The 19,116-nt window shown below is 42.4% G+C and overlaps 1 protein-coding gene across 4 annotated transcripts in view; it reads right to left on the reverse strand.

The window, feature by feature from the left end:
• Nucleotides 1–19,116, reverse strand: part of CACNA1C (calcium voltage-gated channel subunit alpha1 C) — a 491,226-nt gene that overhangs the window by 72,352 nt on the left and 399,758 nt on the right. For 2 of the 4 annotated variants that reach the window (XM_086467242.1, XM_086467225.1), the window contains exons 19-27: nucleotides 14,356–14,488; nucleotides 12,516–12,645; nucleotides 8,643–8,702; nucleotides 5,044–5,150; nucleotides 3,446–3,533; nucleotides 2,206–2,313; nucleotides 1,446–1,498; nucleotides 1,192–1,338; nucleotides 108–309 (exon numbers count right to left, since the gene is read on the reverse strand). In XM_086467242.1, the coding sequence (XP_086323368.1) occupies nucleotides 108–309; nucleotides 1,192–1,338; nucleotides 1,446–1,498; nucleotides 2,206–2,313; nucleotides 3,446–3,533; nucleotides 5,044–5,150; nucleotides 8,643–8,702; nucleotides 12,516–12,645; nucleotides 14,356–14,488 (1,028 nt within the window). Of the gene's footprint in view, nucleotides 1–107; nucleotides 310–1,191; nucleotides 1,339–1,445; nucleotides 1,499–2,205; nucleotides 2,314–3,445; nucleotides 3,534–5,043; nucleotides 5,151–8,642; nucleotides 8,703–8,838; nucleotides 8,899–12,515; nucleotides 12,646–14,355; nucleotides 14,489–19,116 lie in introns of all 4 variants that reach the window. The other 2 variants (XM_086467239.1, XM_086467234.1) reach the window with 1 other exon arrangement.

Genomic DNA, 19,116 nt, shown 5'->3' on the forward strand with positions numbered 1-19,116 from the left:
TTATCTTGTTGGCAATCTTCACATGTTCCTCTGTATGTTTTTCTCTCTTAAATGCTTGTTCTCAATGTATTTTCTATGTTTAGTGGCAACAAGGTATAGTAAGTTACCTGGTTTTTGTCCAGCTCACAGTTCTTGTACTCTTGTTCTCCTTGTTCCTGAAATGTGACGATGACGAAACCAACGAAGATGTTCATCATGAAGAAAGCAATGATGATGATGTAGATAATAAAGAAGATGGAGATCTCAACCCTGTGATTATAGATGGGTCCTACATCCTCCATGTGGGAATCAATGGACCTATACAGCAACCTGAAAGCAAACAGGAGCCAAATGCAGAGAAAATCTGCAACTGCCTTGAGGCCTTATAGGTGATGTTATAAAGTTTAACTGTGTGATTTTCTTCTACTTGTATCAAAATTAATTCACTCACAGACGTGCAGACTTGCACTGATCTGAGCGTAAACTGTTGCAAGAGAGAAGACACAGGTCTTTACACGTTTGAACCTGTTCAGGGATGAAATGTTTTCATAGTTGTACAATTAAAATTTAAAACAAAAGCATGCGCTTCAGTTAACAGAAGACAGGAGAGTCTGTGTTATTTGGAACTGAGTTTTGTGAGAAAAGGGGATCTCAGCACTTTTAACACTGGTTAACAATGCTGCTGGCATCACCTGGTGACACAGGTCAGGGTCAGCCCCCTGATACCCTGCATGCCCATGTCACTCTGACAGAGTGGAGCTGTGGGAGTCCTCAGCCCCTGTGGCACAGGCAGCACAGCCTGATAAGACATCCCGTGTCTGCTCATATAGAGGTAGCACTGCTGTGTTTCATACTGCCCTGCTGGCTCCATTGGAAAACTTGCAATACTGGTAAATGCCTGACAGGCATTTTGTATCCATTTATATACATAAATTTTGTAACAAATATTGCTATCACTGCTACTACTGGCAAACATTTTTTAAGAGACAGAGACAGTGCTGTGCACTGTTTGCAAGTGCAGCAATTTCTGCAGGCCCTGAGAAATTTACAAAGTACATAATACTACAATGACTGCTGCTACTTTTGCTACATTTAATGCTTTAGATTTATTTAAATACTTAGAATGGGAAAGACTACGCTCTGCATTTGAATTTTCTGTTTTGAAATGAATGAGGACATTGCAAGTGCTGCACCGGTCCACAAAGCACTCACTCTGGCCAGCCCTCAAATGTTGAGACAGTGAAGAGGGCCATCATGGCAGTCAAGACGTTGTCAAAGTCAAACTTGCTGTTCTCCCAGCTCCGGGGCTGTATCATGGGCTGGTTGACCTCACCATCCTTGTATGTAATGTAGTACCCTCTGTGGATGGAGAGCAGAGAGAGAACATGGCAGAACTGCATTTCCAGTACAAGGCCCTGAGAGTGGGTGGCCGGTGAAGGGGGCTAACTGGGAAAGGTCAGACCCACCTGCATTCTGCTGCTGTCTGCTTGGAGCTATCAGTGCAGCTGTACAGCTTACCCTTGAAAAGGAAGAAAGAGGAATGAAGCTTCTTTTCCTGACAGTGCAAGGGTTAGGGCAGATCATGTAGCAAGGAGACTGCATTTACTACTTACTTAACCAACTATGAGTATGTTTGCGTGCTCTTGTGCAGGCAGATGTGAGCAAACTGGAATGAGAGTTGCCTGCATCTGGGTAGTTCAGAGCACAGGCTTTCATCTGCTTGCGCAGTACTTTTATGTGTACGTCCTGACGTGCATGACCACTGAGTGCTGCAGAACACTAGTTGTCAGAAGGTTGGTGAAGGGCAAAGAAATAAAAGCAGACATAAAGAAGTATACGAATAACCTCCTGTGATTATCTGGCATGCCCCTTCCTCAACAACATGGGGCGTAGACAGACTGCAAGTACTAATCCTTTAGAGCAGCCCCCATCACCTCCCTGGCACTAAGTCATGCCACAAGCTATTTAGGGCAGAAGAAGGTTACTGATGTTGCTGATGATTTCTTACGATTACAGATGAAGGGAAGGAGTTCTGAATACGCCTGGTCCAGTTTTGGGGAACTGCTGGTAGCAGGAGCCCAGGTAACACTGCCAGTGCCCCAGATGTTTTCCCTTTCACACAGAAGACTCGATCTCCCCTCCCTCAGGCTTCTTCAGGCTATTTTTCTTGCAATCCCATAATACAGCTCAGTGTAATGGATGAATGAATGGGCCCAATGGTTTTACCTTGAACAACTGAACTCCAATGCAGGCAAACATGAACTGCAGCAACGTGGTGACAATCACAATGTTTCCGATGGTTCGGATGGCGACAAACACACACTGGACCACATGCTGCAAATGGAAAATAGGAACAAAAGTAACTTGCAGGATTGTTCTGAGCTGCTCTGGCTAAGGGACAAGCCCAGGACTAAAAACACAAATAAAAGAATTTCAGTTAACTATTGCCCTTTAAGTAATGTCTCAGGAAACGGGAGAGAAGATCAACTTGTTACATTCCTCACTGTACTCTTAGAAGAAGGAAGAAAGGCATAGGAAAATACCAGAGGTCAGCTCTCTGAAACTTCCAGCAACACCAACTTACATAACTGGGCACCCACCAGACTACAGGAAGGAGTTTATCTAATACAGCAAGGCTATATTAAAATAGGCTTATGATCCCATCTGTAACTCTAGCAAACTACATCATTTAACCTCAGTGGTGATGCTGGGCCACACATCTGGAAAGCAGCTTGGCAGAAAAGGACCTGGGGGGTCCTGGTGGACACCAAGTTGAACATGAGTCCTTGCTGCAAAGATGACAAATGGGCTGCGTTGGGAAAAGTATTTTCAGCAATTTGAAGGAGGTAATCCTTCCCCTCTACTCAGCACTGCTGAGGCCACACCTGGAGTACTGTGTCTAGCTCTGGGCTCCTCAGTACGAGAGCCATGGATGTACTGGAGGGAGTACAGCAAAGGGCCACAAAGATGTTCAAGTCACTGGAGCATCTCTCCCATGAGGTAAGGCTGAGAGAGCTTCAGCCTAGAGAAGAGAAGGCTCGGGGGAGTCTTGTCAATGTATACAAATACCTGAAGGGAGGGTGCAGAGAAGGCAGAGCCAGACCTTTTCAGTGATGCCCACTGACAGGACAAGAGGCAACGGGCACAAACTGAAACACAGGAGGTTCATCTGAACATTGGGTAACACTTTTTTACTGTGAGGGTGACTGAGCATTGGAAGAGGTTGTCCAGAGAGGTTGTGGTGTCCCTCTTCTTGGGAGATATTCAAAAGCATCTGGTCCTGAGCAACCTGCTCTTGGTGGCCCTGCTTTAGCCAGGTTGTTGGACAAGACAACCTCCCGAAGTCACATCCAACCTCAACAATTCTGTGATTCTTCTGAAACACTACTTGAACCAATGCAATAGTCCTTGTAGCCTGAAACAATTTGAATTTATAGTTTACAGAATACATCAGGATTCTTCTAACCTTTAGTCCTTTGGCTCTGTTTATGGCCCTCAGCGGTCTAAGGACTCGCAGAACACGCAGGATTTTCACCACATTGATGGCGCTCGACCTGGAAGAAGGTATTGGAAGGTTTGAGAGATACAACACAGGAGGTGTGCTGTGAGGTCAGATGGATTTCACCCACTCTTTCTTGTTTGAAATCCTGCATAGCCTTAGACTGCTTAGGACAGTTAGAGAGTCAACTCTTTGCTATGACACTTCAGGGGTAAGGAAACTACTCTCTGATGTTGTCTTCATATGTCTTGCTTCCTGATCTGGGCAAGCTCAGTATACATTCTACTGGCTTTCACCATCTCTGCTGTATTAATGAAGGGAATTGAACACGGGCAGGGTATTTTCATTTTTTTTAAGCAGGGCAACCTGCCAAATACTCTGCAGATATATATGATATGGAAATTGTGCCAAGATGTAGTCATCACAAGACATTTTCAGATAAGGCTCAAAGAAGCACTCCACTGAAATATTCATAAAAGAGTGGAAATTCCAGGTGACTCCAGCATTAAAGCTATACCATCCACTTGGAGCTTGATTCTGCAATGTGTTTGGCCTCTGATCCCACAAGTCAATTAGGCGTGTACATAAATTTAAGGATGTGGAAACTCACACCGAATTGATTATGATGACTTACGTACTTAATTTTAAGTACTGAACACAACTATCTACTACAACAGAGCTCTCTGCATCTTCCAAGACTAAAACCCTGACTTAGAATGTTCTCCATGCTGTATGACATCAGGCACTCCTACTGCTTTTGGGACCAGTTCTTCTGCTAACATATTAAGAGTCTAGTTAGGTCTGTAAGAAAGAAACAGCAGGTCAAAATGAACACTGTGCCTTTCTTAAGACCTTGACTGAAAGCCCAATAGACCTGACAAATCTTTCTGCTTGACTTAGCTCTGGAACATAAGTAAGTGAGCTGCTAACCTGTAATGATGATAATTAGGAGCTTCTTATTAGATGTGATACCACTTAGGAAATTCCCTATCCAACACATAGACTTCCACATAGTCAAGTAAAACTATAAACTTATTAAACAAATTAACAGATCAACCAACACAAAGTGGTGTGACGGAAGCAGGATCAACTGTCACTGCCACCAGTACGCTGCAGATTCTCACACAACTCTTCAAGCCCTCGATGGTCTGCCATTGACTAAGACTCACAACATCTTAGGAAGCAGCAAAACATTATCACCCCATTTTCCAAAGAGGTTATGAGAGCTCTAGGAGGGAACAGTAAGTGACTTAACTGTCCTGAACTGACACAGTGAATCAGAGAGCTTGGAACAAAGCTTAATATCGTGATTCCCAATGGGCCAAGTTTCTTATTCTCACTTGTTGTTTCTGAAAGATCTCCCCTCCAGGTCAATAGTGTAGCATTTCCCAATTGTTACCTCCTCTTTTGAGGATGAATTTTAATGGTCTTGAATTATCTGAGAAAAATACTTCCAGGCTCATGAGAAAAATCTTAGCCAGATAAGACAATGAGCCTGAGGTATCACCTCCCAAACCTGTCCCTACAACCCCCAAAAACCAGCTAGTTGAAAATAGCTCACTCACTGAATCCCAAAGGAGATGAGAGAAACGCTGACCACCAGCAGGTCTAAGATGTTGAAATAGTTTCTGCAGAAGGAGCCCTTATGGAGGAAAGCCCCGTATGCGGTCATCTGCAGGAAGGCACATGAAGACACAAACACACTTGGCCATTAGCATCTGTTCAGAAACCAAACCCATCTGGTTGTGCTCAGAGTGTATAACTGGGAAGGGGCAGTATTTCTAACACAGCAGACGATTTATCCCCCAGACCCCAAAGGAGAAGTCGAGTCCCCATTGAAAAAAAAGAGAGTGAAGAAGACAGTGAGATAACATTGAAAGACCTAACTAGGGAAAGGCAACACTAGGTTCAGTGAGGAAAATACGCACTTTGAGTGCATAGAGTACGTAACGTTTAGAATCAGCAAAGCAGCAGAATGACTGTTTGCAAAAACTACTCTTTGCAATCATATGCTTTTCCCTTTTTCTTCAATGGCAGAAGACACTTATGAGTATGATGCTTGTATTATGTAAAGGTCTCTTTAGTCAAACTGAATAAAAAATATAAAATAAAGAGGGCTCTTTTGTAATGTTTTTCAGTACTTAGGCTAGCTGCAGTAGACAGTTGAGCTCTCTTCCCTTCATAAAGAAAAAACCAAAATCCCTCATGGATTTGATGCTTTAGGGTTGAACTGAAGCAACAGGAGGAATTCCTGCTCTCTTCAGTTTGCTCCTTCTGTTCAGCTCAATACCTTTTCCTATCCCTATCCAGCTTCCTCCATTTTTATTCTAGAAGCAGTTGCATTTTACCCTTGGTTTTCCTCACAAAGCCCAAGGTAAGATTCCTTGAGACAGAGTGGTTTCTTTGTGGAGGTAATCATTATGAACATTACCTAGAAGAAGGAAGGGGAAAATTTGACGTATTTTCCAAGGAACTCTCTGCCCTGTCTGGGTATGAGGGGGTATCAAATACGTGCTGGCTTTGAGGAGGATGTAACAGCTCCAGAATTGGATTAAGTGACACCGTAAACAGAAACGGGTCTCAGTCACAATGTCAGACCTAAACACTTCTGAGCTCAGAATTTGAATTTTAGACTGAGCTCAGTTACAGAATGCAGCTAAATAAGTCTGGCATGGTTAAAGAGGGTGAGGAGGTGGGGGTATTTGTACCACCTACCTTAGACTTGGTGAGCGATCTAATGTAGCTGCTTTGAAGAAACCCCATCCCCACAACTGCTAATGTCCCTCCATTATCTGGATTAGGAACACAGGCTTCTAAATTTGGTCCCCTGAATCTCATTTCAGTTGGATGTCTAAAGTAACTTGAAGCAGACACCGTGAGACTGTTCCTCAATAATGAGCTCTAGACAAACTCTCAGCTGAGAAGTGTGAACTAGAAATTCAAACGAGTTTTCCAGCTCCTGCTAATAGCTCGGGATAGCATACCTGCTAGTGGTTTTCAGACATGCCTACCTGTGACAACTTTATTCAGAGGGGGGTGGAAGGCTAAACTGGTATCTGCTATATCAGATTACTTTTTTCACCAAACATCCATGACACCAGGGAACTGACTGTCAATCAGTCAGACAGAACTTAGAGGGGGAGGAAGTATAAACTCTGGTCTTGTCTTAGAATTTATACTTATAGACACATTCGGTTGGGGAAGGGGGAAGGGGTTCTTGCCATAACAAAGGTGGTAAAGGTGCCCTTTACTGGTTAGATTTTGTATGGCAATCTTAAAAGAAAGGAGACACCATTGAAATCAGGAGGGGAAACTCTGTTGAGTTTAAGTTCTGTACAAACTGTGGTTCTCTCAAAGCCTGTTGAGAGATTTTGTTATCTCAGAAGAGACTCTCCAAGAGTGTATTATCTATCTATATCTCCCATCTGGTGCATTGAACAAGCTTTTAGCATGCCAATTAAAAAAACTTGGTGGTCACCTTGCTAATATTCACCAGACTCCACCACAGCAGTGTGAGGCTTGCAGGTGTCTTCAGCAACATGAGGGCAGATGAAGCTTGTTTCTCTGCAGCCTTGAACATCCTATGGCCATTTATTCTTTCATTTCTTACTACTTACACTAAATTTGCTGTTGTGCAAAACATTGTGTTCAATGCAAGGCAGCAGAGAAACATGCAGTGAGAAAACAACTTGTGAGGCAGGAACTGACAGGGTAAGAGCAGAAGAAATTCTTAACCATTTGCAGTCCTTGCACTCCTCTCCCACTTGAACCCAGAGAATATCCAGGGGTGTTGACATAAACCCAACTGAAGTTAACAGGAGGACATCAGGAGGGCAGTACAGCCCCTGATGAAAACAGCAATATGCCAATGAGCTTGGTTAGGTTCTGCTTCCACTGAAGTCATTAGGAGTGTTACCATTTTCTTCAGTGGGAGTAGAATTAGTAATTATAAGTTCAAAGAAGTGTCTTAAACTATGGTTTTGTTTTTAAATGTTGCTCTTGAGATGTTTTCCTTTTTTGACAGGCCTTTTTATCAGCCATTTGGTATGTGCATGTTCAGATTTATTATGTAAACACAGATGCACTCTGCACACAAGCATAATACATACATCTCTTTGGAGAACATTATGGCTTTGGTGATTTTAAGTCACATCAAAAGCAGGTTTCTCTACAAAAATATGCAGGGGCCACCCTGCTTGCCAGCCTTCAGTATGGATACTGTTATTAGGGTCTTGATCTGCAAGATTTGAGAAGCTCTAAGGTACTGCCTGCTAGCACTCAGAACTAGCTTGCTGAGAAAAAAAATCAAGCTGCCAAGTGAACCTAGCATTTAGAAAGACCGAACTTTGCTCAATTACTGTTATTTAAATTATTAGCCTATCAATTTGGGAAAATTAGAGTTAAGAACAAGGCAGCCTATTTTTATTTTCTTCTGAGCTAAACCATTCTCCTGCCCATTTCCCTTGGTATAGAGCGTGTTCCTGGGAAATGGGAAGCCAGGTTTCAAAAAGGCGATGCAGAAATTTTCATTTGCAGCTACAGTCCTTGGTGTGTCAGTGATTTGTGCTCTCAGTTACCTCATCACACCCACAAAGCGAGCTTCTGCACTGTGCTCCCTGTCTCCTACTTGACTGTGCATCCTGTAACCTTACAGAAGTCACTGGCCACCCTCTGGCCCAGCCTCATGACTTGTGCTGAATGGAGACCTTCTCTTTGGGTAGCATGTGTAAGAGGAGGTGTAGTGTTCAGGGTTCCTTCTACAGCAAACAAATCCTGGGAAAGGCTGGCCAGGGTAGAGAGAGAAATTTATGGGGTGACGGCCTTTTTCTTTGTTCCCTCTTACTTTTTCCAATAGGATCATCCTTTCATTGTGATTCCCCTACACAGCATTGTTTGATATAGGCCCTGAATTACAAGTTTGAATATCAAAATTTCACAGAAGACTTTTTAAGCAACTACCAAAATATTAAAATCAAAAGATAAACAATCCTTTGTGTAGAAATAATAATGGGGTTAAAAAAAAAAAGAGAGCGAAAGAAAGAAAGAGAGCGAAAGAAAGAAAGAAAGAAAGAAAGAAAGAAAGAAAGAAAGAAAGAAAGAAAGAAAGAAAGAAAAAGAAAGAGAAAGAAAGAAAGAAAACGAGTGTATTGCTCAGATTGGTTACCTTAAGAATAATTTCTAATGTAAAGATACTAGTGAAGACATAGTCTGCATTGCCTAGGATCTGAAAAATAAGCACAATCGGGTTAGTGGTACTGAGCGTGACCCAGGAACAAACAGGCGTGTGTGTTAGCAACAGATAGTGGCAGAAAACTAGTAAGCTTGTGAACAAGTAATGGTAGAGAAGATGGGCACTTTACCTTCAGAGCAATTTCAATGGTGAAAATGACAGTAAAAACTATATCAAAATAAAAGAGAATCTGTAAAAACAAAAGGGAATAGGAGTGGGGAGGGTAGATCAGTGACTGATCACTTGAATGGGAAATCACAGTTCAAAATCAAATACATACGCCTTTTAACAAGGGAACAAGGAGGACTATATAGGAAATGGTTTTGTAAAGACATCCTGTTGAATGCAGTGAAGGTCCTGGCACGGAGGACAAGAAGCACATTACATGAAATATTTTCTGTGTTACAATGTCATGAGGGCTCTAGAGGCAAAATAACTTTTTGGTTGTTGTTGTAGGATTTTCTTTAATTTTTTTTTTTTTTTTTTTTTTTTTAAATCTGTTAAAGAAGAGACAATTCAAGGATTTTTACCAAATGGACTTCCAAACTGAGAATACAAGGATGCCTGGTCTTTCAGTGGAAAACATGAGATTCTTTCTTATTAACTTCCATTCAGGCTTGTTCTGTGCCTCTTGCAAAGGAAGAAAAGCAAACTGAAAATTCATGCTCTAGCTATTTTTTTTCTCTATCTTGGTTTGCCCTGGATTAGGATGAATAACAAAGACTCTACCAATTGAACAGAATTGTATTGCAACCATAATTTAGTTGTGTGCTAAAGGTGCCTAACTTAGATCTTGCGTCTTTCTATTCGCATCCTGGATAACAGGCAAACTGAAATAGTCATCATTCCCGTGAACTTAGACATGGTGAAGGGGATACTGGCGGCATGCATAGCAGACCACAAAAAGTGGTCCTAGAGTGTCCCACAAGGCAACAGCAAGGCTGGAAGTGCAAAGCGATTTTCAGAGTAGCAGCATCAAGGACTGAAATGTCTTTCACTGCTAATCAGTTGACATCCCACAAAAGCAAATAGGAACTTTCTCATTGACTGAGGGGACCAGAATTCAACTCTCTTTGTTTCCAGTGTATTCCACTGTTATCTGCACTACAAATGGTGAAAAATCAAAAGTACTGTGCCCTTGGATTTCTGTTGATTTACCATAACCAAGTTCTAAACCAGAAGACCAATATATGGAAGCTGTAGAAAACTGATCATTTGTGAAATTTAAACCTTTACTGCTAAAATACTAATAAACATACAGCAGTAAACTGCCCTCTCCCATCCCACAGGTGTTTATTGCATCTCAATGCCCATACCTTAACTTAGATTTATAGGTGGCTAGATTCTTACAGCTTGTTATGCCATGGGCAGTGGGGTAGCTGCTGCAAACTATAGGGTTATTTTAGATTGCACTCTTTAAGCATGATCTGAATCTGGACTAATTTGCAGACACTGAATGTCAAACAGGGGGATGTATCACTTACTGCTACTGCATGACTTAAAATTCCTCAGGTCACTGCTCAATTTTTGATCCCAAATTGTTCTCGCTTCTTCAAGGCTGTCTTGGGCTCTATCAATTTTTGCAACTCCGAGAATTAAAAAAGGGCTATTTCAAGGATGGACAGATCTCAGTTGCATCCTATACTAGTTTACACACATTATAACTGGAAATGTCCCCTTGCATTGCTGCTTTGTAGGTCCTGACATTTGGTTATTATATCAACGGAATAATTTTATAATCAATGGGCCAGATTCATGGGTACTCAGGCTGCTTTGCATGACTCCACCAACATAAAGCAGCCATAAACTTGATTAAAGTGAATGATTAAGCTGTACCTGCAGCTGCTTTACATCACCAGAGCAGCGCAAAGCAACTAGAGCATACTGGTGAATCTGGCCCCAAAGCTGCAGCCAGTAAAGGTGTCCCTTATAGATTAAATCATATCTAATGAAAATGATCACTGCTCCACCTGTGCAGGCAGTATCATTTATCAGCAGGCATATTTATTATTATCTAAAAATAAATTTACTCTAGAATATATTAAAATGAATGAGCACCTTACCAAGGTGCAAACAGGAGAATATTGTGGGCACACAAAGTCTTAGGACTTGCTTGGGCTTTAAAGGCTGTTTGATCAGACTGGGGAGGCACTTCCAAAAACTTGCTGCCTGAGCCCTGTGTGACACAAGAAAGACGCAGCCACTAGCCTGCCCGGGGACAGAAGCAGTGTCCAAGCCTCTTCGCTAGCCCTTGCTGGGCTCTCTGTTCCTGTCTTCCTGCTCTGGGACAATTTATGTCAACAGCAGCACTAGTCTGCACGGGTCCTTATGCACAGGTTATCACCTGATTACATTGTCCCAGAGTGAAGGTAGAGGCAGTTAGTTTGCTTTTAGCTTATTTGCTTGCTTTCTTTTGCTCCCAGGCCACTGTGTGGGCACAGGGCAGGACACAATCTTACTGTTCTACTGTCAAAGTGTAAAGGCAGACCACATTTGCAACCCAGACATCTTGTCAGTGTCCCCTTGTTTGATACATTTTAAATATCTGTACCTGAAAAAATTAAACACAGGTTTTCATGCAACATCAATGGCTTCAAATACACAAGACAACATTACCCCAAGCCTTCAGCTCCTTTATCCAGGCCAACCAGCTTTGACTACTTTTTTCTTATTTAAATCTCTCTGCTACAGATTCTGCAGCAGCTTCTGTGGCATGTCAGAAGCCCATGTGTCAGCTGACATCATGCTGCAGCGCTAATACATATTGACATAGTTTATCCCTACGTGGTGGGCACACACAGCCGTGCACAAGTGGGTTATTGGTGCCTCAGGTTTGGCTATATTGTTTCGTACCCTCCTTCAGGACAAAATGCAAAGCAGGTCTGAGATAAGCTTGGGAATAAACCTCCATTAACACCTTCTCTGCATGCACATAAGTGTTTAAATGCTTGCTCAGGCCAGGATATTTCAGGGAAGTAGAACACAATGTTAAGTTAAGGTTTTATTATTAAACAACAACAAAAAATTGTCCCATTCCTTAAGGCTAGCAAGCTCTTCCAGCATAAAGGCACCAAAATGCCACTGCAGACAGCAGAGATCAGAAGTCTCACATATGACTGCTGACTCTTCTGATTCCTGCTGAACGTTTCAAAAAACTAATAAGAACGGTCAAGAAAGAAGGTGAGAATGTATCTCCATTCTGAATGCCTTCCTCTCCTTCCCCCAGGACGGTAAGGAGGGGAGTACAGCATATTTTCTAAGGATTATCTCAAATCTAATGATAGCTTTGCAGCTTGTGTTCACATAGTCTGATTCTAACCTTGATGACACCAATTTCCAAGAGTGACTGCATCAAACTCAAGAATGTTACTCCAGATTTACACCAGTGTGAACAAAGTGAAAATCAGGCCTTGGGCTTTTTAGTTCAAGAGAGAGCATGTGGCGGGAGAGCAGATGTTCCAAAGGGAACTTGCAAATCCCCCAAATTAGAATTATCTGCATCCCAATCATTGTTTCTACAGCCCATTTCTATTGCCTTAATCCCAGAGAACAATAATTTTCCTTCAGCCTCCTGTCCTTCCCTCCCCTACACATGCTTCTGAAAAGAACTAGAGGCCAAATTCTGCACTGACTCATGTTCCCTGTAAAACCCGATGATTTCATACACAGCCTATAAAGGCACAAATCAGGGAAGAGAGTCACTCCCAAAGCGTCTGATACAATCTTTTCTGCCATTCCTGGTTTCAACTCATCATCTGCTTGTACCACTTTTAATACACAGCGACGGAAGGAGGATGGGAAGCATACTTGGTTCCTAAAGGAGAGGTGTCGGACGGGGTCCTCAGCTGCCAGGGAGATGCTGCTGAGCAAGATGAAAAATAGGATCAGGTTGGTGAAAATGTTATCGTTAACGATTCGATGGCAGTGGACACGAAACCTGCAAGAGAGAGGAGAGGCACCACTTTATCTCTCAGAGAGCAGCAAGACCTGGGAAACATTCCCCCCTCCTCTTTTGCCAGCAGGGCTGGCCCTGAAGGATTGTTCTGCAGAGCAGCTTCCCTCTGCTCCAGCAGCAGGGAGAACAATGGGCCTGGGCAGCTGTGCTTGGTCCTGCTGGGTGCTGGGTGGCTTTGGCTCTCCACATCACGCAGTGATGCACACGGAGTGATTGGCTGCCTGCAGGACTCACACTTGGTGTGTTTCAATGGAGAGCAGTCACTCCCTCCTGACAGAGTCTTTGGTGATTTAGATGTGCCAACCCAAAACTATACCCCTTGGTTTCATTTACAGAACCATTTCCCATTCATTTAGATGGAAAGCAGCAGAAACAGGATTCAGGGTGTCCAATGTCTTTCTGAGCTGGGGCTGGAGTGTGACTGAGCAGGAGCTATGGGGGATCTACCTTGCTAAGAAGGTACAGACCTGGCCAAATGGATATAGGCCAGGCTGGCATTTGCAAGGGACTTCTGGGGGGACATCATGCCATGCAGGATGTCTGCTAAACATCAGCCCCATATAAATTGCTTGTGCTTTTAGTGGGAAACTAGCAGGTAAAGAAGTAGCAGTCTCCCATTAAACAGCAGCATGCTTACTGGAGACCGTTACAGCACCTTCCATACGTTGGTATCAGGATACAAGGAGTTAAACCTCCTAACACTCCTATGCATAATTCTAGAGGCACTTCATTAATCTATTTAGCTCTGCTTTTGGCTGTTAAGCCTCCAAGCCCCATTATATCAATTTTACAGATGATTGCAGAGGTTAATTTCCTTCTTCAACAAGTGACAGTGGGTGGGTGGCAAAGCTGGCAGTACAGTCCATGAGTCCCAATCATCATCAGTCCCTCCCTGCTGCACATACCCAAGGAGGTATTCAGAGCCCTGCTGTGGAAAGGCTGGCTCTGAATTCAGCTGTGGTTTTACAGCCCTGCCTTAGTTTGGGGCTGTGTTTGGAGGCGAAGTCCCTAAGGGAGATGTTGGGATACATGGTACTGGACAGACCGCTGGGCGGTGAGCTCATTTCTGCACCCTTGGAAAGATATATTTCCCTGTTTCATAGCTCAGCCCTCCACTCATAGTACTGGTCTCACACACCTGTGTTGGAAAGTCAGGTGGGGCAATGTGAAGCCACATTGCAGGAGTCCAAGGGAGGAATTATTCTCCTCAGCATCCCCTCAGAGCTATAGGCTTTCATTCTCTTCCTCCCTTTTCTTCTATGCTCATTCTTGATGCATAGGAATGAGCAGAGACACAGTGTGTGGATTTTGAGCAGCCATTAGTAGAGGAAGCTCCTACCTCATGCTTGACTGATTGCATGATGGATTGCTTGCTATTTGGACCTGAATATGTTGGGGAGTTCCAGTTACTGACTTGCCTCCAAGTCCCTGATTTCCAAAGCTTTCATGATTTGTTTCTTCAATCAGCCTTGCAGGTGCTATGAACTCCCATTGAATATTGTCAGGGGACTCCCTACAGTTGTGCTTTCATGAGGATTTCATGCCAGGGCCTTTAAGGGAGAGACTGGTCAAAGGAAGTCTCTGGTAGGAACTGCTGGAAGGGAGCTTTGAACCACATAACATTTGGGGCCCAGCATGAAAGGGGTACCTGCTCTCTGCCTCCTTGTTCCAGCTAAGCAGTCTCTTAAATACCTGTTGTTAGGACTGAAGATGAAAAAAGCACTGGCATCAGGCATGGGCACAGCCTTTTCCTTGAGGTGCAGCTCAGACATTGGGCGAGGCCGAGGGCCGACAGGCATCTCAGGTTCTTCCTCATCTTCCTCTGCTGCAAGAAACATTTTTGTCTTTTAATGCAAAATACAATCCATTCTGGAGTGCTGGGGCACTTGTCTCTGTCATAACTAGACCTAAAAACTAAGAATCATTGAAATAGGATGATGAAAGCTTGAGGTTCTTTGTCCACTTCCTTTCTTCAAGGCAGCATCTACTGCCCTGTGCTCACCCTGGCAGACATTGATCTCATTGCTCTGTAAAACCATCAATGCTGGTAAACTCACAACATCCTCACAACAGCCTCCTCAGATGCTTCACTGTCCTTTCTGCAAACAAAGCTTCTTTAATGTCTGACTTGAATCTTTCTTGCTAAGGTCCAAATCCATTATCTATTTTCTTATTTTCCATGGATACAGAAAATAGAGAATTTCCTTCCTCTTGCAGAAGGCTTTTACATACTTGAGGACCACTATTATGCCTCTGCAAGGATTTCTGGTTCCTAGAGCAAAACAACAGCAGTCTTCCCTGAGCCTGTATTCCCCAGGTCTCTGACCATTCTTACTACTTTCCTTCAGATTATCTGCAGGACTAACCTGCACTTGAGGTTTTACAGGTGCAGAGGAGAGCTGGATTACTTCTTGTGTCTTATAATACTGTCTTCCTGTCTAAATGTCCTTCATGGTCACTTCTTTTCATTACACTCTGGCATTAATTTACCATCAGTTTCTGATTTGCACAAAGCACAGAGTGTTTTCCACAGAATGGCTGCCTCACGTGTCACTCCCAGCTCTGCATTTGTGCTGCTGTCTGTTCCCAAGAGCGGCACTTGGACATCATCCTTATTGAGCTGAATCCTATCTTCTTCAAACCGTTTCTCCAGTTTACCAAGATCTGTTTTTCTCTACTTTGTAAGGCTCTCCATGGAGCCACTGCCATTTCTGGGACTGTGTCTGGATGAGAGCATGTATGCCCCAGAGCAAACATGGAACATGGACACTTTGACTTACACTAATCAGAAATTCTTAAAATTGTCCCCTTTCATAATTCAGTGGGGGGAAGATTGAAAAGGTGGGAACAAGGCTGAGACTCTTGAACTTGATGCCTGTGGAGCAGATCTCCAGGCATTGTGCAGATCACTGAGCACCGTCAAGGAAAAAAATGCAGAGACAGGGTCTGAGTGGTATGTGAAAAAGAACCTTCCACCTTTAAGGATTTCTTCTACTTGCTGAAGTCAGATGCTTTTTTGTAAATTACATGATAGGATTTTTCTATTTGAAAGATCCCCATCCTCTCACTTAATCAGCAAGCCAGGAAAAAATATTTTAAGAAAGGACCCTGAAAGGTTCTTGATCTTCCAGCCAATGCAAAAAAAGGAGGAAACTAGTTAAAAGGTTTGTCTTGAATCCATAAAGTAAGATTAATTCCAGGAAGAGCCTGTTCCTTTAGGGTTAGGTACTGTACTTGATCTGGTATGGGACACATCAGAAAGAACAGATAAATCAGCACAGATCCTAATCTAAATGTTGGAGACAGGAGAAAAGTGGCCTTTTCAATGCATGTCATTATTACATGCAAATAGGATTCTTTCTTTACACTTCCAGTAGCAAGAGTTCAGCTCAAATTCACTTGATAGATTTTTGTATAAATGTTTGAGCAGGTACATAGAGTTTGTACTTTCTAAGACGGTCTATTTTTTAACAGCTCAATTTTATGTTGTAATATACTTTATAATACTCTTTCTACAGGCTTTATTAGTTAAAGAAACATTCTTTCAGAAGTACTTTTGTGCATAGTACTTGTAAAATTGGTGTTAATGTTAATGGTCATATTTTTATAATATTACAATATTTTGCACTTGCACCTTTTATCTACAGGTTTCAGAGTGGGCTGACAATGAGCAAGGTAAGCAAATTCTTTTTCATCTTTAACAGTCCAGAATACCAATGCCCGTGATCATGTGGGATATTTGAGACTCTTACTTAAGAAGACTATTTCTGAGTCCCTGTTCTGTTAGATCATTCTTTTACTTTGAGGAACGCTTAAAAAACACTTTTAAATGGGTGTAGAACAATGCCTCAGGAAAATGAACTCTTAGCAGAAGGATCAGCACCATGAAGTCCATAAAGAACATTGTTCCTCTCCTTTTTTTCTCGTGTCTGCCATACAGCAAGAAATACATTAATGATTCTGTCAACCACATACCTTCAGACTGGAAAACATGTTCAGTTCCTCAGCCATAGATAAAGAATAATGTTCTAAATATTTTTCATTTATGATAGGGTCCAGGGCACAGAAGAAAGGAAACACTGAGGCCCAAATACACAAGAATAACGTGATTACAGCCTCAGCTCAGGTCACTACCTGCATACAGAAACAGCATGTTGTACAGTTGCCAGCATTTGTAGAAGCAAAGGTCGACACGGTATCCACAGATGAGCTAGGTAGCGCATCGGCTACAAGCCAACACTTGTTCTTTGACTGCTTTCTAGATCTAAGATATATTTGTGTTTAAAAAGTGACCCTTCTGGTCAAGCTTGCCAAGAAATCATGAAGAGACATGACTCAGAGCTGCCAGGTTCAGATCTAGGTTTTAACTCTCCTGAAGTTCAAAGAAATTCAAACCTGGGACTGTCATCTTGAATTATGCTTCATTAGAATGGTGATGTCCTTTGGTTGTGAAGCCATAAGCACACACAGGCTACAGTGCAGCATCAGTGAGAAATTCAATGATGAGGGCTTTTTTTTTTTTTACTGTACAAAGACCAGAACTCTTGTGTAAGGACATTGCTTTGCTTCAAGCTCCCATGAATCATCCCAAGCTTTGACCTTCATCTGACATTCTGAATTCATCTGTTTCTGTACTAGACTGCAAGACTAGCTCCCTGTCTTCCTATAATAAACATATCTTCATAATAATCCTTCTGGTGTACACAAACCTCTGGAAGAACTAATCTCTCCTTCCAACAAAGATGATAGGTGATCTGATGAGCTGCAAGTACACAGAGTATTCTGGGGCCTAAGAGCAACTCTGTGTAGCAAATAGAGTCAGAAGAGATTATTGAGAAAACCAGTTGAGGCAGTAGAAACAAATAGGAGACTGAGCAAGGTAGGTTGAAAGAATAAAGGGAAAACAAATGAATTGGCAATTTCAAATTGCTTCTGAATGCTGGGCTAGGGTGAAGGATGTTTTCAGAGGATGGAATGGTAAACAGCCATGGAAAAGGGGCAGGCATTAACAGTTTAAATCGTAAACAGGTAGAAACAGCTGACTGCTTCTAAAAAGCAATAGGATGCTTCACTCAAAGCACAGCTGAAATGGATCCATATGCAAATGGGCAAGAAAAGGTGTGTTCCTGGATGGGCTGTATATGGCCACATAGCATCTCCTGTACCACAGCTGGACCGATCAACAATCAGCAGAAGGATTCTGGACTGGACAGATGGCCACAAGGGAACTGGACAGGGGTACCTGTGGGGACTGGGAAATTCTTGCTTGCTAATGCTGGGGAAAGCCTTGTTCCCAAAAACTGACTACAGGAGGCAGATGTGACATGTCACATCAGCTCTGAGAGGGTCTTGGTGTTTCTGAGCTTTATACAGCAGAATGGAATAGATGACTGTGGTAAATCCGATCTAACAATGGATTTACAAAACTTTACTGCATCTGAGCCTTATGTTTGACTTCCATGAACTCTGAAATACGTGGTCAGGTAATTTTATGACCTGTTAGAGATCAACTTCACAAAGAACTGATAAACAATTCAGGGAACAGGCCTGTTTAGAAATGGCATCATACAATGGCAAATTACCAAGATACTGTTTGCATTTCTAATACTTTAGGAGACAGGAGAAAACCTGACCATCCATGCAAATTTTAGGTTCTGTTCAAAATTACGCCAAGCCAGGGACTGGCAGGAATTAAAAGTGTTTGTACTTAATTTTCTGCACTCTAATCCTGTGCGTGGCTGCAGATAAAATGTCCATGACACAAATTGTAGATGTAGTTTTTGTCGTATAGTTCACATGCTGGACTATTTCTAAGCTCTCCACAGAAGGTAACTAAAACACAATTCTATTATCATTAGGCTCAAATTTGATACACAGGTGACTGTACCTTCACTTGAAAAAAATGTAATGGTCTGCAAACCCAAGCCAGCTGAGAAACAGAACTGTTTTAATTTGTGCTTCTGACTAAAGACTCACACAAACCCCTTAGCAACTGGGCATGCATGTCCAGTAACTGCCTGTGCCTACAGAGGTGCTGAGAAGTTTAAAGCCAGAGTGATCTGCCCCAGCCAATGTTAAAACAGTATTGCACAGTGTTGGAACCATACTGTGTTCCTGATAAAGGGCTATAAATATGGACGAATAGAAGTACAGCAAAACCAAGGATTTTTTTGTACTGAAAATCTAATGCAATGAACAATTTTTCTTTTTGCTTGTCCGAAGTCCTTGTCCATCTATTTAAGATGAACTATTGTGTCTTTTTTTACCCTACCACATCAACCTATTATCAGACATTTATTAGGAATCATGGAATAGAAAAGCATGTGTTTTATCACCTATTACAGCCTGTTATATACTAGAAACGCGGAAGAGCAGAGCAGGAAAGGATCAAAAAAGGCCCTCTGGCTCATGCTTTTGCTAAGCCAGGATCAGCTAATCATTGTTCCTAAGCCT

This window comes from Leptosomus discolor, chromosome 1 (assembly GCF_034619465.1).
Source record: "Leptosomus discolor isolate bLepDis1 chromosome 1, bLepDis1.hap2, whole genome shotgun sequence".
In the NCBI taxonomy this organism is placed as follows: Eukaryota; Metazoa; Chordata; class Aves; order Leptosomiformes; family Leptosomidae; genus Leptosomus; species Leptosomus discolor.